Raw genomic sequence first — 14,137 nt, 5'->3', positions numbered from 1 at the left:
TGTCCCCACGGCACCGGAGCCATGTCCCTGCCTGTGCTGCCTCCTGCAGAAAAGCGCCAGCTCTGCGTCCCACTGCCGGGAGCAGCGGGGAACAGCTGGGAAAGGCTTTGGCACAGAAACGGGGAAACTCTCCTCCTGGTTCCCAGACCCACCGATCAGTCCAAAGCAAACAGCCCTGGCTCCGGCCCCGAGGCTTGGTCAGGGAAGCCCTGCAGAGGGGATTCTGCTCCGGGCAGAGCAGCCTGTGCAGGCACCGGGGAGTGTGGTGGGGACGATGCAGGGCTTTCCTGGAAGGGAGGAAGAGCCCAAGTCCCATTGGCTGCAGCGAGCGTTACGGCTGGGTCTGGCTGCGGGGACGGGATGGTCCCAGCGCTGTGAGCATCGCCCGGAGCGGTGCCGGGCTCCTGCAAGTGCCCAGGATGTGGGACACACCAAGGCAAAGCCATCTGGGGGACATGGCCCCGTGGACAGTCTGTCCCTCTGCCCGGCGCAGGTACGACAGGAACAAGCTGACCCTGAAGGACATTCACAACTGCCAGTACGTGGCTTGCATGAACCCCACCGCCGGGTCCTTCACCATCGACCCGAGGCTGCAGGTACGCGGGGACGAGGCGCTGGGGAGCCGGGCAGCACCGCGCCGTCGGCTCCGGCAAACGGCACCCGGCGCCCTGGGCGGCTGAGCACCGGCTCTTTGCCGCAGCGACACTTCTGCGTCTTTGCGGTGAGCTTTCCCGGCCAAGAAGCGCTCCTGACCATTTACAGCACCATCCTCGCCCAGCACCTGGCTCAGCGCAAGATGCCGCTGGCCGTCCAGAAGCTGCAGGCCCAGCTGGTCACGGCCGCGCTGGGTGAGCCCTGGTCACGTGCAGCGGGTCGGAAACGCAGCCAGCGCCGGCATTCGGCACCCGCGTGTGCTGCAGCAGGATCCCCAGGCAGCGCGGGGCAAACCAAAGCCATGCCAACCCGTCACTGCCCCGGACAGCTCGGTGCAGCACCTCGAGGCACCGTGCAGCACAGATAAAAGCCCCGTTCCTCCTTTTCTCCGCTTCTTAGTCAAACTGCAGTACGGTGCACCTGGGAACGGTCAAACCAAGATTTCAGATTGGGTTCTGTCTGCCAAAGCTGGGAGGGAAACGGGCAGAGCAAGGCACAGGGACCCCGCGCCGAGCGCGGCGGTCTCTGCGACCCGCCTGCCCGCTCACCCCCTGTCTCCCACGAGCAGCCCTGCACCAGAAGGTCACGTCCACCTTCCTGCCGACCGCCATCAAGTTCCACTACCTCTTCAACCTCCGCGACCTCTCCAACATTTTCCAGGTACCGGGAGGGGTGGGGGGGTGATTGCCTTTAGACAACTTTCCTTTGCACCATGTCCTTGCAGTGTGTTGTGTCCTTGAGCTGCACCATGACCTTTTCCCAAAGCCAACGTTTTCACTCAGCTCTGAGTAGCAGTGAATAAAACCCCTGAGGCCCGACGGGTTCGTGTGTTTGCCAGGGGCTGCTCTTCTCCACGCCCGAGTGCCTCCGCGCTCCCCTGGACTTGGTGCGCCTCTGGCTGCACGAAGCCGGGCGGGTGTACGGGGACAAGCTCATTGACGACAAGGACCAGGAGAGCTTCGGACGCATTCTAGCCGCCACCTGCAAAAAATTCTTCGATGTAGGTTGTGCCGATAAACAAGAGAGCGCTGCAGCCTGGAGGGCTGCGTTTCGGGGCGTGTGGGGCCAGGGATTGCTGCACCAGCTCGCTTCGCCTCTCCGCAGGACCTCAGGGAAGACCAGATGTTCGCCAAGCCCAACATCTACTGCCACTTCGCCCAGGGCATTGGGGAGCCCAAGTACCTGCCGGTGCCAAACTGGCCATCTCTGAACAAGCTGCTGGGGGAAGCCCTAGACAGCTACAATGAGGTCAACGCGGTGATGAACCTGGTGAGGCCCCACAAGCCGGTCTGCAGCCGGGCAGCCCCCGCACCGCGTGGACGGCCGGGCTTTGCACTGCCACCGCCCTCGCTCAACTTTGCATGCTCGGAGGCATCCACAGCTTTTCCTGCTGGGAAATGCTAAACCCTTCCCTCTGGTTTTCTCTAGGTGCTGTTTGAAGATGCCGTGTCCCATATTTGCAGAATTAGTCGGATCTTAGAGTCCCCCCGAGGCAATGCGCTGCTGGTGGGAGTCGGAGGCAGTGGGAAGCAGAGTCTTTCACGGCTGGCAGCCTATATTAGCGCTCTGGACGTGTTTCAGATTACACTGAAGAAGGGATATGGCATTCCAGACCTTAAGGTTAGTGCAGCTTTTCCCATCCAGCTCCTGGGGCAGCTCAGCCTGCTCGTGGAGGGATCATGCAAACCATGTAAGCGGAGCCAAAAGCCTCCTGCTGGCGCTCCGCCTGCGAGCCCCAGGGCCGGCACCTCCGGTCCCTCCGTGTTTTCGTACCCTGCCATCTGCACCAGATGCTTTCCAGACACCCTCGAGCAGGGTTTCTCCAGCTTGGGGATGTGCAGGAGCAGCCTGTCCCCAGTCCATCCCCTTTGCAAGGGCAGGTCCATGCGGCAGCTCCAGCATCTTTGCCAGGGAGTTTTGCCGTGGTCTCATGTGCAGCATCACCCAGCACAGAAAAGGGAAATGCCAGCCCAGCCCTGCCTCTCCCCGCTCAGCCGCTCTTGTTTGAGATATTTCCCCGACCTCTGAGCCAGGGCAGCCACGTCGGAGAGCTGCTCAGTCCGAGGGGCTGAACAGAGACGGGTTTGGTGGCTTCTCTCCTGTCCAGCTGGACCTCGCCTCCCAGTACATCAAGGCCGCCGTGAAGAACACCCCCACCGTCTTCCTGATGACTGACTCCCAGGTCGCCGAAGAACAGTTCCTGGTCCTCATCAATGACTTCCTGGCATCTGGAGAGATCCCAGGGCTTTTTCAGGATGATGACCTGGAAAATATTATGAACTCCATGAGGCCACAAGTGAAGTTCCTTGGATTGCAAGACTCAAGAGAAAACTGCTGGAAACTATTTATAGAAAAAGTCAGGCGACAGTTAAAGGTAGGGGCTCACCCCAAAGTGGTGTCTGCTAAGTGCTTCTGACTTGCTTAATCCAAAATCTATTTGCAAACAGCACACACAGCATTGTGGTAATGAGTCCAACCAAAAAATGTGCTCGAAGGATCCCTGGCCAGCTCAGTGCCTCCTGCTTCAGGGCTGCAGCTCTTGCCACCCACGTGTTGTCCTCCCTCGAAGCGGGGGCGGGCACGGAAGCAGCCCGCAACCCGCCCCGAAGACGCCAGCGCGGCGCCGCGGCTCCGGCTGCCGCCGCCAAGGCGGGGGCCCGGCTCCGCTGGGAGAGGCCGGGTGCTGCTGGGTGCGCGATGGCAGAGCCTCTCCCGGCGCTGCAGAGGGGATGCAGTGGGCGGGGGGTGCATTCTGGATCTTCACGGAGGAGAAGACGCGGACCCCGCGGCAAGGCTGCCCTGTGCCGGGGCCGCGCCAGGGCCGTCCCGCCGCGCTCACCGGCACGCTCCCGCCCAGGTGATCCTCTGCTTCTCGCCCGTGGGCTCCACGCTGCGGGTGCGCGCCCGCAAGTTCCCGGCCGTGGTGAGCTGCACCGCCATCGACTGGTTCCACGAGTGGCCGGAGGACGCGCTCGTCTCCGTCAGCAGCAGGTTCCTGGAGGAGACAGGGGGCATCGAGGTGAGTGGCTGCGGGCACAGGCAGACATGGGGGCAGGTGGCCGGGCACGCCGCGACGGCAGGGCTCGGGCACCCCGCCAGCTCCGAGGAAACCAGCAAGTGTCCAGCACTTCCGCATCTCACCTCATTGCAGCGAGCATGGGGACTGGGACCCGGGGCGGGTCAAGATGCAGCAGGACGGGGACCTGGGGTGCGTTGGGATGCAGCAGGGATGGGGAGCTGGAGTGGGTCGTTATTTACGTTTAATACTTGTGCTGCCTCAGTGTTCGGTTACGAAGTGGTTTGTGTTCCCAACGCAGCCAGAGATCAAGGCCTCCATCAGCCAGTTCATGTCCTTCGTCCACACGAGCGTTAACGAGATGTCCAAGACCTACCTGGCCATGGAGAGACGCTATAATTATACCACACCAAAAACCTTTCTGGAGCAGATAAAGCTTTACCAAAATCTGCTATCCAAAAAAAGGCAAGAACTCATCGCAAAGATCGACCGGCTGGAGAACGGCCTGATGAAGCTGCAGAGCACAGCGTCCCAGGTGCGTGCTCTGCCTCACCAAGAGCTCACAGCACCCCTGCACCTGGCTCTGGGCTGGGGGCAGGCAGCAGCCAGTGGGGAAGAACCACATCGGTATTTCAGTTCTGCTCATCCCACCCGCTCCTATGTCTCCTGCCATTCAGGTCGACGACCTGAAGGCCAAACTGGCAATCCAGGAGGCAGAGCTGAAGCAGAAGAATGAGGATGCGGATAAGCTGATCCACGTGGTGGGCATCGAAACGGAGAAAGTCAGCAAGGAGAAAGCCATTGCTGACGAGGAGGAGCTGAAGGTCCAGGTCATCAACACGGTATGCAGCGCCCGCCGCTCCCGGGCAGCTGCTCGGGTTGGAGCAGCGTGGAGGCGGGAGCCGTGCCCCGCACCGACGCTCAGCCCCGTCCACCGCCTCGCCGCCCCCAGAACGTGGCAGAGAAACAGCGCGCCTGCGAGACCGACCTGGCGAAAGCGGAGCCCGCGCTCGTCGCTGCCCAGGAGGCCCTCAACACCCTCAACAAGGTAGAAGGCGTGGGGTCTTCAGGGCTGCAGTGGTGCCCAGCGTGGGGAGGGCTCCTGGGTGGCAGGACCCCTCGCAGCAGCCCAACCTCATGTCGGGCAACGCAGAACGACCATCTTCTCCCATCCTAGAACAACCTGACGGAGCTGAAGTCCTTTGGGTCCCCCCCACAAGCGGTGGTGAATGTCACGGCAGCCGTGATGATCCTGACAGCGCCGGGGGGCAGGATACCAAAGGATAAAAGCTGGAAGGCAGCAAAAATCATGATGGGAAAAGTAGACACCTTCCTGGATGCATTAAAGAAGTTCGACAAGGAGCACATCCCCGAAGCGTGCCTCAAAGCGTTCAAGTGAGTAAACGGCTGGTTCCTCCCAGGCAAAGTCTTCCCCAAGCTCAGTGCCACCATGGAGGGATCGGCAAAAGCAAGGGAGGTAACTCCACTCTAAGTCTCCAGGTTGCTACAGAAAGTTAAATACTGCACGTAGGAAGTCTATAGCCCACGAGGGCTCCAGGCCCCACGGGGAGCAGTGCTGTGCACCGGGTAACGCAGTGGTGTGTGTCCTCCCTTTCCAGGCCCTATCAGTCAGACCCGAATTTTGACCCCGAGTCTATACTGTCGAAGTCGACAGCCGCAGCAGGTCTGTGCTCCTGGTGTTTGAACATCGTTCGCTTCTACGAGGTCTACTGCGACGTCGCGCCCAAGAGGCAGGCGCTCGAGGAGGCCAACGCGGAGCTGGCAGAGGCGCAAGACAAACTCGCTCGTATTAAGAACAAAATTGCAGTAAGCGTGTGCTCCCGCCCGGGCCGTCCCCAGCCAGGGCCTGCTGCGGGAGCCGGCAGCTGTTTGCGTTGGCCGGCGTCCACCGCGGCTGCAGAGCAGCCTCAGACGATGCAGCTCTGGGTCGCAGAAAGGAGCCAAAAGGGAATTAGACAGATTCCTATCACGTGTGTAGCCTGGAGCCCAGGTGGAAGAGTTGCATCTTCACACCAGGGCTTGCAGACTCATTAGTGTCTGCGAAGCTTTCTCCAGGCTTGCAAACTTACTGCAATCGCGTTTTGTATGTGTAGGAGGTAAGTGTAAATGTGTTGTCTTTTAAAGGATCTGAATGCCAATTTGGCAACTCTCACGGCGGAATTTGAGAAAGCTACAGCTGAAAAAATCAAATGTCAGCAAGAGGCTGATGCCACAAACAGAGTCATCACATTAGCAAACAGGTATCGTGCAAATATTGGCTCCAGAAGTGCTGGGGCTGCAGGGGGGGGACCAGCTGAGATCATCGGCTGCTCCCTGGGATTGCCTGGTGGTGGGAAGGTGCTTCAAAGGACACGGAGCCATGGGAAAGCAGACACACACACACACACACACACCCTCCAAACTGAAACTATCCTCAAGACTCGCGCCCGGGCGCGCGAGGGGCAGCCGCCGCCGCGGCAAGGCACGGCACAGCGCTGAGCTGCCGGCCGGGGCGCCGGGACCGGCAGCAGCACCGCGTCCTCCACGACCCAGGCTCGTCGGGGGGCTGGCCTCCGAAAACGTCCGCTGGGCCGAGTCCGTGGAGACCTTCCAGGCGCAGGAGAAGACTCTGTGCGGGGACGTGCTGCTGATCTCTGCCTTCGTGTCCTACGTCGGCTACTTCACCAAGAAGTACCGTGCCGAGCTGATCGACAAGCACTGGATCCCCTTCCTCGGGGGGCTCAAGGTAGCAGCGGCAGCCAGAGCGGTGGGGGCCGCGGGCACCTTGCCGGCGGCGTGCCCACCCCGGCGTCCCCCCACGCCAGGTGCCCATCCCCATCACGCCGGAGCTGGACCCGCTGAGCCTGCTCACCGACGACGCCGAGGTGGCCGCCTGGAGCAACCAGGGGCTGCCCAGCGACCGCATGTCCTCTGAGAACGCCACCATCCTCTGCAACACCGAGCGCTGGCCGCTCATCGTGGACGCCCAGCTCCAGGGCATCAAGTGGATCAAGAACAAATACGGCGAGGAGCTGAAGGCCATCCGGCTGGGGCAGCGCAAGTGGGTTGGCCCCCCCCCGGCCCTGCCGCCCGCGGGCGCCGCGCCGTGCCGCGCCGTGCCGCGCCGTGCCGGGCGCCCCACCGTGCCCACGCCGGCCCTCCCACCGCAGCTACCTGGACACCATCGAGCAGGCGGTCTCCGAGGGGCACACGCTGCTCATCGAGAACATCGGCGAGACCGTGGAGCCGGTGCTGGACCCCCTGCTGGGCAGGAACACCATCAAGAAGGGGCGGTGAGCGCGCCGGCCGGCCGTCCCCGCAGCCGGGCCCTCGGGCGGGCGGCGCTCAGAAATTAACGTGTCTAATTAACGACGCAGCTACATTAAGATAGGCGACAAAGAAGTGGAGTACCACCCGCGCTTCCGCCTCATTCTGCACACCAAGTACTTCAACCCCCACTACAAGCCCGAGATGCAGGCTCAGTGCACCTTGATCAACTTCCTGGTGACCAGAGACGGGCTGGAGGACCAGCTGCTGGCGGCCGTGGTGGCCAAGGAGCGGCCGGACCTGGAGAGCCTGAAGGTGCGGGGCCGGGCGCGCCGCGGGCTGGCGCGGGGCCGCGGGGGCCGGCGAGCCCCGTCGGGAGCCCCCCGCCCCGCCGCGCGCCGGCGCCTCCGCGACTCCGCGAAGCGGTTCGGCTGTTTTTCCGGGGACCCTCGGCTCAGCCGATCAACGCGTTACCGTGTCGTCTGGGTCGTGTTTATAAAGTTTGTATTAACAGCGAAGACGACGCTGCTCATCGGGGAGCTCCCAGCACAGATCGCGGCCGCCGCCCCACGAGATTTAACCCCTGCAGCCGCTCGAACGACTCGTGTCGCTCTCGTGCATTACAGGCGAATCTCACAAAAAGCCAGAATGAATTTAAGATCAATCTCAAGGAGCTGGAGGACTCCCTGCTTGCCCGGCTCTCTGCTGCCTCGGGGGATTTCCTGGGAGACACGGCGCTGGTGGAGAACCTGGAAACAACAAAGCGCACAGCCATGGAAATTGAGGAAAAAGTGAGGGGGCCGCCCCACGGCTCCGGGCCGCTGCGCCGCGGGCGGGCGGGCTCTCCCGGGCCATGCCCGGGGTGCCCAGGGCAGCAGCGGGAGCTGGGGGCTGGTTCACCAAAGGTGCCGTGATAACCCCCCCCCCCCCCGCCCCATGTGTGTGTCTTGAGGTGAAAGAAGCTAAAATCACTGAAGGCCAAATAAACGTCACGAGAGAAAACTACAGGCCAGCAGCAGAAAGAGCCTCGCTGCTGTACTTCATCCTGAGCGACCTCAACAAGATCAACCCCATCTACCAGTTCTCCCTGAAGGTAAGCGCGGACGCGGGAGCTCGGCGGTCTCGCGGGGCCCGGCGCTTGGCGTCGCTGCACTTGCCCGCGAGCCGCGTCTGCCCCGGCCGGTCCCGCAGGCCTTCAACGTGGTCTTCGAGAAGGCGATCCAGCGCACGAGCCCCGCCGACGATGTCAGGCAGCGGGTCATCAACCTGACGGACGAGATCACCTACTCGGTCTTCATGTACACGGCACGGGGGCTCTTCGAGAGGGACAAGCTCATCTTCCTGGCACAGGTTGCCTTCCAGGTAACGTGGGCAGACGTCTGGGGCCGCTGCTGCGACTTGCCGGTGCCCCACACGCGCCGGTCCCCATTGCGGGGACGGGCGCATCGCGTCTCGCCTCCCCAGGTGCTGACCATGAAGAAGGAGGTGAACCCGGTGGAGCTGGACTTCCTCCTGCGCTTCCCGTTCAAGGCCGGCGTGGCGTCGCCCGTGGATTTCCTGCAGTCCCAGGGCTGGGGCGGCATCAAGGTTGGGGCGGCGGGAGCGCGAGGGGGGCCGGCGCCGGCCTCCGCGGTCGGTGCGCGGAGGAGGTGTAAGGGATAAACCAGGAAAGGGGCTTTTCCAGCCAGAAAAAGCGATGCCTGTGGCAAAGCCCGTTTTCTCGCGGTTCGAGACCACTCCCGCGGCGCCCGTCTCGGCTCCGGGGCGTCCCCGGGACGCCGGTGGGACCGCGGCGCTGCAGCCGCGGACGAGGAGGCTCGCGGCAGCCCACCGGGCCCCCGCCGGCTGCGGGGCCACCGAAACGCCCCCCGCAGCCCGGGGGTCCCCGCGGGTCGGCGGAGCCGCCTGGGTGATTGCGCCCTTCCCTGCGGCTCCCAAGGTCCTCTCGGAGATGGACGAGTTCAAGAACCTGGACAGCGACATCGAAGGTTCGGCAAAGCGATGGAAGAAGTTTGTGGAGTCCGAGGCGCCCGAGAAGGAAGTGTTCCCGAAGGAGTGGAAGAACAAGACGTCCCTGCAGAAGCTGTGCATGCTGCGGTGCATGAGGCCGGACAGGATGACCTACGCCGTCCGGTGCGGCCCCCGGCGCGCCGCCCGCGGGACGCGAGCCCCGTCGGCCGGACCGGCCCGCCGGCAGCTCCCGGCGAGGCTCCTGCCCGCGGGGGCACGCCAGGCCGAGGCGCCTCGTCAGCCGGCGCGCTTGTTCCCAACTGACCTGTATCCTGTTATGTTTCCTCAGAAACTTCGTGGAAGAAAAGATGGGAAGTAAGTTTGTGGAAGGGAGAAGCGTTGAATTTTCTAAGTCGTACGAAGAGAGCAGCCCGTCCACAGCGATATTCTTCATCCTCTCGCCTGGGGTTGACCCGCTGAAGGACGTGGAAGCCCTGGGTAAATTGGTGCTGCCCCCTGTTCCTCAGACCAGCATCGCTGGGTCTCGGGTCATAACGCCCTTCTTGCTTGGTTGTTTCATTAGTAAAATCAGGAGCTGCAAAACCCCCTTTTTCATGCCACTACTAATAAAAAAGGCAGCTTATACCACAGCTCTTTCTCTCCGCTTCCCAGGGAGAAAGCTGAACTTCACCATCGACAACGGGAAAATCCATAATGTGTCGCTGGGGCAAGGCCAAGAGATCGTGGCAGAAGAGGCCCTGGACGTGGCCTCGGTGCAAGGCCACTGGGTCATCCTGCAGGTATTGGCAGCTGCTGCGTGGCGGCAGCGCCCAGGCGCCCGCGGCTCAGCCGCGCTCTCCGGCCGGCCGCAAGCTGCATCCCTGGCCCGCGGCGAGCGGCGGCCGCTCCGCAGCCCTCGCCGGCCCTCGCTCGGTGGCCTGGGGTGGCGTTCAGCCCGCACGGCGCCTCCTTCGGAGCGGGACTGACCGGCCCCGAGGACATGGGGTCCCTCTGCCTTTAAATCAAGACGTGGAGTCCTGGGCAGGGGAGGAAGGGAAGGAGGAGGGAGGGAGGCTCCATGCAAGCAGAAGCTATGGCTGGTGCTGTTCTTGTGGTTAGACTGCACGATGATTTCTGGCCCTAAATATCCATTAATCTCAACGCAAAAGAACCCAGGCAGGTGGCGACTGACCAAGCTTTTTGACGGTAAGCTTTAATTGCGCTTGAGCCTTTCTATTTGACTAGCTCACCAAAAGCATGTTTTTTTCCCGTATACCACATACCAATGTAACGAAACAATAATGATTGATGTGGCATCGCCAGCCTCAGCAATATAGAATAGCGCCACATCTGCCATCACAGCAGGTCACACCAAAAACAATTAAGGAGGAATATGGTGAGCTAAGATTAAAATTTAGAAGCAAGAAATACAGTGAAGTGTTCTGTTACAGAATATCCATCTGGTCGCAAGGTGGCTGAGCACACTGGATAAAAAGGTGGAGCGATACAGCACTGGCAGCCACGCAGATTACAGGGTCTTCATGAGCGCTGAGCCCGCCCCCAGCCCAGAAGCACACATCATTCCTCAAGGACTGCTGGAAAACGCTATTAAAATCACCAACGAGCCCCCAACCGGCATGTACGCCAACCTGCACAAAGCGCTGGACCTCTTTACGCAGGTAAAGCGGACCGCTTTCGCCTTTACCAGCTGGTGCGCCTGCGGGGTTACAGAACTTGTTTCTTTTCATGCATTTTTGTATCAGTGCTTCTACTCTGCACCCTCCTGGCCAGGCTGAGCACTCCAGTTTGTCGTGGTGCGCCTGAACCCTCCGAGGGTTACTAGGATGGGGACCTCCCCCTGCACTGCTAGTGTCTCTCGCAGAGCGGAAGCTAAAATCTCTGCTGCTTGGTGCCCTGGACCACCAGCCTCTAGGGGCAGAGCTATAACGTGTGCACATTCCTAATTTGCTATGAACAACTGAGCACAGAAATTAACCAACTCCTTAAAAACAGAATTTTATGTATTGTTTTAATAAATGACTTTCAGTTCTGCTTTGCCATTACCTGTTAATTTTCATTAATAGGCTGATGGACAAGGCGACACTCACTCTTGCCTGCAAACCCACTCTCAGTTTTCTTCCACTACAGGACACTTTGGAGATGTGCAGCAGAGAAATTGAGTTCAAATGCATCTTGTTTGCACTCTGTTACTTCCATGCGGTGGTGGCTGAACGGCGCAAATTTGGAGCACAGGGATGGAATAGATCTTACCCCTTCAATAATGGTGACTTGACCATATCAATTAATGTGCTGTATAATTACCTGGAAGCTAACCCAAAGGTAAGGGCACTTACTAAGCAATCATGTCAGCATGACCCCCATTATGACAATCAACATTTTTTTTAAAAAATTGATCAGTTTACTGCACATACTCTTCCTTTTAAGAAAACATAGCCTTGCCAGTAAAATTCTTCCCCTCCGTGCCCTCAGGGAGCTGACTGCAAGCTTTAGCATGTGAAGAGATGCAGTCCTTAGCACTATGTGAGCTGCATGGAAAGCACGAGGCTCAGGATTGCCTGCTGCCTGCCCTGGCTCAGGCCTGACTCATTCCCCAGTGCTCTTCTCTTGTAAACATGACCATTCACCTGAAAGGCAAAGCCCACACCAAGAAGGAAGGTGCGGTGGCTAGGGCTGGCCGCTCTGCTGCCGGGGAGGGTGCTGCTCACCCAGGGCCTTACAGACGTGCACCGCAGCGACCCGAGTACAGATGGGATGAAAAGGGATCAGACGTACGATGGCTGTGCCTGTACAGGGACAAAGTGAAATCTGTGGGCAAACAGAAGAGAAACCTTAACGGACAAGGCCTCGTCTTTTCCCTGCCCCCCCCCCCCACACACACACACGCACGCACGCACGCTACACCGCTTGCTTCTGTCACCGTGCTTCAGCAGGTCCTGAACCAGACGGACGCTGGGCAGGAAAACCCGGCAGAAATTGTTTCGTGGCCCCCACAGTGCTACGGCAACATGTGACATTGCCTAGAGCTTGCTGCATGGGGCTTTTAGGGAGCCACACAGTGTACAAAGACCTTACAGTGAGTGTCTCCTGCTAGGTACCATGGGATGATCTCCGGTACCTTTTTGGTGAAATTATGTATGGTGGACATATCACAGACGACTGGGATCGCCGGTTATGTCGCACTTACCTGAGTGAATACATCCGGGTAGAGATGCTGGAAGGTGAAACGTACTTAGCTCCTGGGTTTCTGATCCCTCCCAACTTGGATTACAAGGTAAGAAAGGGCTGTCTCTCTCTGTGTCTCGTTCTGTCTCTCATCTGAGGATGTGGAATTAGCATTACAATTCCTATGGGACAAACACTGCTCTGGATTAGTATATGCTAGTCAGTGCTCCCTCATGCAAACCGAGAGGGAGTGTAGGAAGAAGGTGTTTTTTTTTTTTTTTTCTTTTTTTTTTTAAACCTTTCCAGTCCAGCGGCAACATGCAGAATCACTGGAAAATAATTCCTGCAGCTCAAGTAAAAATACCTTTAATAAACAAGATCAGCTAGCTATGAAGCACCGTAACTAGAAAAGCTACAAAGTATTTTCAAGGCAGAAGCAAAACTAGCTCCTGTATGTAAGTATCTGCTAAATTACTGTCATTATCTGTCCTGTGGTTAGGGTTACCATGAATACATTGATGAGAACTTGCCACCAGAGAGCCCATACTTGTATGGCCTTCACCCCAACGCAGAAATTGGCTTCCTGACTGTCACTTCAGACAAGCTTTTTCGGACAGTTTTAGAAATGCAACCCAAAGAATCAGATACTGGAGGAGGCTCGGGCGTCTCCCGAGAGGAAAAGGCAAGCAGCGTTTCTACTTCTTCACATTAAACAATGACACTTCAGCAGCCTTGAGATGGCTAGTTGGGAGGGCGGGACATGCATCCACACCTAATGGACAAGAGAATATGACAGAGTTGATGTCTTTCTATGACCTGACTTGATTTCTTGTCAGCGTAGAAAGTACAGAGTTGTAATTCCAGCATGGTACCTAATGATACAAGTTGTCAGCCTAGAGAAGGGGGGGCGGGGGGGGAGATTTGTTAGCTCACAGCTCATGAGAAAGACATCAAGTCTGCAGTTTCAGCTGTTAACAGTAGGTGCTGAGCTGGACACTCCTGTCAAGGAATTTTTATTTAAGTATGTTTGCACTTGATGTCTCTGTCACCAGCCCTGCTTTACATTTTATTATCATGTCTTCATTAATATAATTACACACTAGCAAACATTTCACTATTCTACCACTGCTGAAAAGGCAGAAGTACTACCTTATCCCAGAGGACTATAGCAAGGGTATAGAAGGTAATAGTGATGTTTGCCTGCTTCTTTCTTTCCCTTTCTCTGCCTTGACCTCTTCCTTGGGCTCACATCAATCTAGATACCAGGCAGGCAGCTACTCATGCAGATCGTAAGACCATCATCAGCTGCTCTCTTCCAGCATCTCAGAGAAACCTATAAGCATACAGCTAAAGTGGGACTGAAATGATGCCCAACCTCTTTCACTGTGTTTACTTGCTCTGGACACACAGTACAGTTACAAAAGCAGCAGTGTTCAAAATGATTACTCTCAGAGGGGGTAGAGATGTGCCAGCGGCAAAATGTGGCTCACATGCTGCATCTTCAGCCAGATGGCGCAGGCTTAGTAATTTCCATTGGTGATGACAACTACTAAAAATACAGATGGTTTTTAAAAAAAAAAAAAAAAATCTTCCTCCTGACTCCTTGGATTTTACACTTGAATTCCACATCCTCTTTGGCTTCAGTCCCTATCTTCCTAGCTATCAACAGAGCTACAGCTTTTTAAGAGCCAAGAGCACTTACTAAAAGAACAGAGTATTAGCAGGAAAGGAAGAAGCATGGCAGGAAAAAATATCATACTAACTTAACTGTTAACTCACAGTATTGTTCCTTAGATAAGAACAATTTTCTGGGTTGTTTTATCCAGGTGAAGTCAGTCCTAGATGAGATCATCGAGAAGCTACCAGAGCCATTCAATATAGCAGAGATCATGGCAAAGGCAGTGGATAAGACACCGTATGTCGTGGTTGCCTTCCAGGAATGTGAAAGAATGAACATCTTAACCCATGAAATCAGGCGCTCTTTGAAAGAATTAAATTTGGGACTGAAGGTACATGTTAGGTAGCTGTTTAGAAAGGTCCTCTCCTTACCACGTAGTTTCTCATGAT

General features: G+C 57.8%; 1 protein-coding gene and 1 long non-coding RNA gene across 2 annotated transcripts in view; one reads left to right on the top strand and one right to left on the bottom strand.

Moving 5' to 3' along the window:
* The window catches only part of DNAH17 (dynein axonemal heavy chain 17), a 37,183-nt gene that overhangs the window by 20,516 nt on the left and 2,530 nt on the right, over positions 1–14,137 (top strand). The window contains exons 48-77 of the mRNA XM_062591693.1: positions 494–596; positions 701–848; positions 1,223–1,314; positions 1,493–1,654; positions 1,759–1,923; positions 2,083–2,274; positions 2,762–3,028; positions 3,512–3,673; positions 3,972–4,205; positions 4,348–4,512; positions 4,623–4,718; positions 4,848–5,065; positions 5,290–5,497; positions 5,816–5,931; positions 6,224–6,416; positions 6,496–6,731; positions 6,841–6,963; positions 7,048–7,252; positions 7,564–7,728; positions 7,890–8,030; positions 8,129–8,299; positions 8,402–8,524; positions 8,877–9,070; positions 9,237–9,385; positions 9,560–9,687; positions 10,339–10,566; positions 11,036–11,227; positions 12,000–12,179; positions 12,570–12,752; positions 13,897–14,079. Coding sequence (XP_062447677.1) covers positions 494–596; positions 701–848; positions 1,223–1,314; positions 1,493–1,654; positions 1,759–1,923; positions 2,083–2,274; positions 2,762–3,028; positions 3,512–3,673; positions 3,972–4,205; positions 4,348–4,512; positions 4,623–4,718; positions 4,848–5,065; positions 5,290–5,497; positions 5,816–5,931; positions 6,224–6,416; positions 6,496–6,731; positions 6,841–6,963; positions 7,048–7,252; positions 7,564–7,728; positions 7,890–8,030; positions 8,129–8,299; positions 8,402–8,524; positions 8,877–9,070; positions 9,237–9,385; positions 9,560–9,687; positions 10,339–10,566; positions 11,036–11,227; positions 12,000–12,179; positions 12,570–12,752; positions 13,897–14,079 — 5,122 coding nt within the window. The remainder of the gene's footprint in view (positions 1–493; positions 597–700; positions 849–1,222; positions 1,315–1,492; positions 1,655–1,758; positions 1,924–2,082; positions 2,275–2,761; positions 3,029–3,511; positions 3,674–3,971; positions 4,206–4,347; positions 4,513–4,622; positions 4,719–4,847; positions 5,066–5,289; positions 5,498–5,815; positions 5,932–6,223; positions 6,417–6,495; positions 6,732–6,840; positions 6,964–7,047; positions 7,253–7,563; positions 7,729–7,889; positions 8,031–8,128; positions 8,300–8,401; positions 8,525–8,876; positions 9,071–9,236; positions 9,386–9,559; positions 9,688–10,338; positions 10,567–11,035; positions 11,228–11,999; positions 12,180–12,569; positions 12,753–13,896; positions 14,080–14,137) is intronic.
* LOC134148978 (uncharacterized) lies at positions 10,888–12,295 on the bottom strand. The gene is made up of 3 exons (XR_009960324.1): positions 12,093–12,295; positions 11,533–11,691; positions 10,888–11,216 (listed from the first exon to the last, which is right to left on the bottom strand). It is a non-coding gene; the product is annotated as an uncharacterized LOC134148978 (long non-coding RNA).

This window comes from Rhea pennata, chromosome 19, assembly GCF_028389875.1.
Source record: "Rhea pennata isolate bPtePen1 chromosome 19, bPtePen1.pri, whole genome shotgun sequence".
Classification (NCBI taxonomy): Eukaryota; Metazoa; Chordata; class Aves; order Rheiformes; family Rheidae; genus Rhea; species Rhea pennata.
The sequence above is the reverse complement of the archived record's forward strand: the minus strand, read 5'-3'. Positions and strand labels throughout refer to the sequence as shown.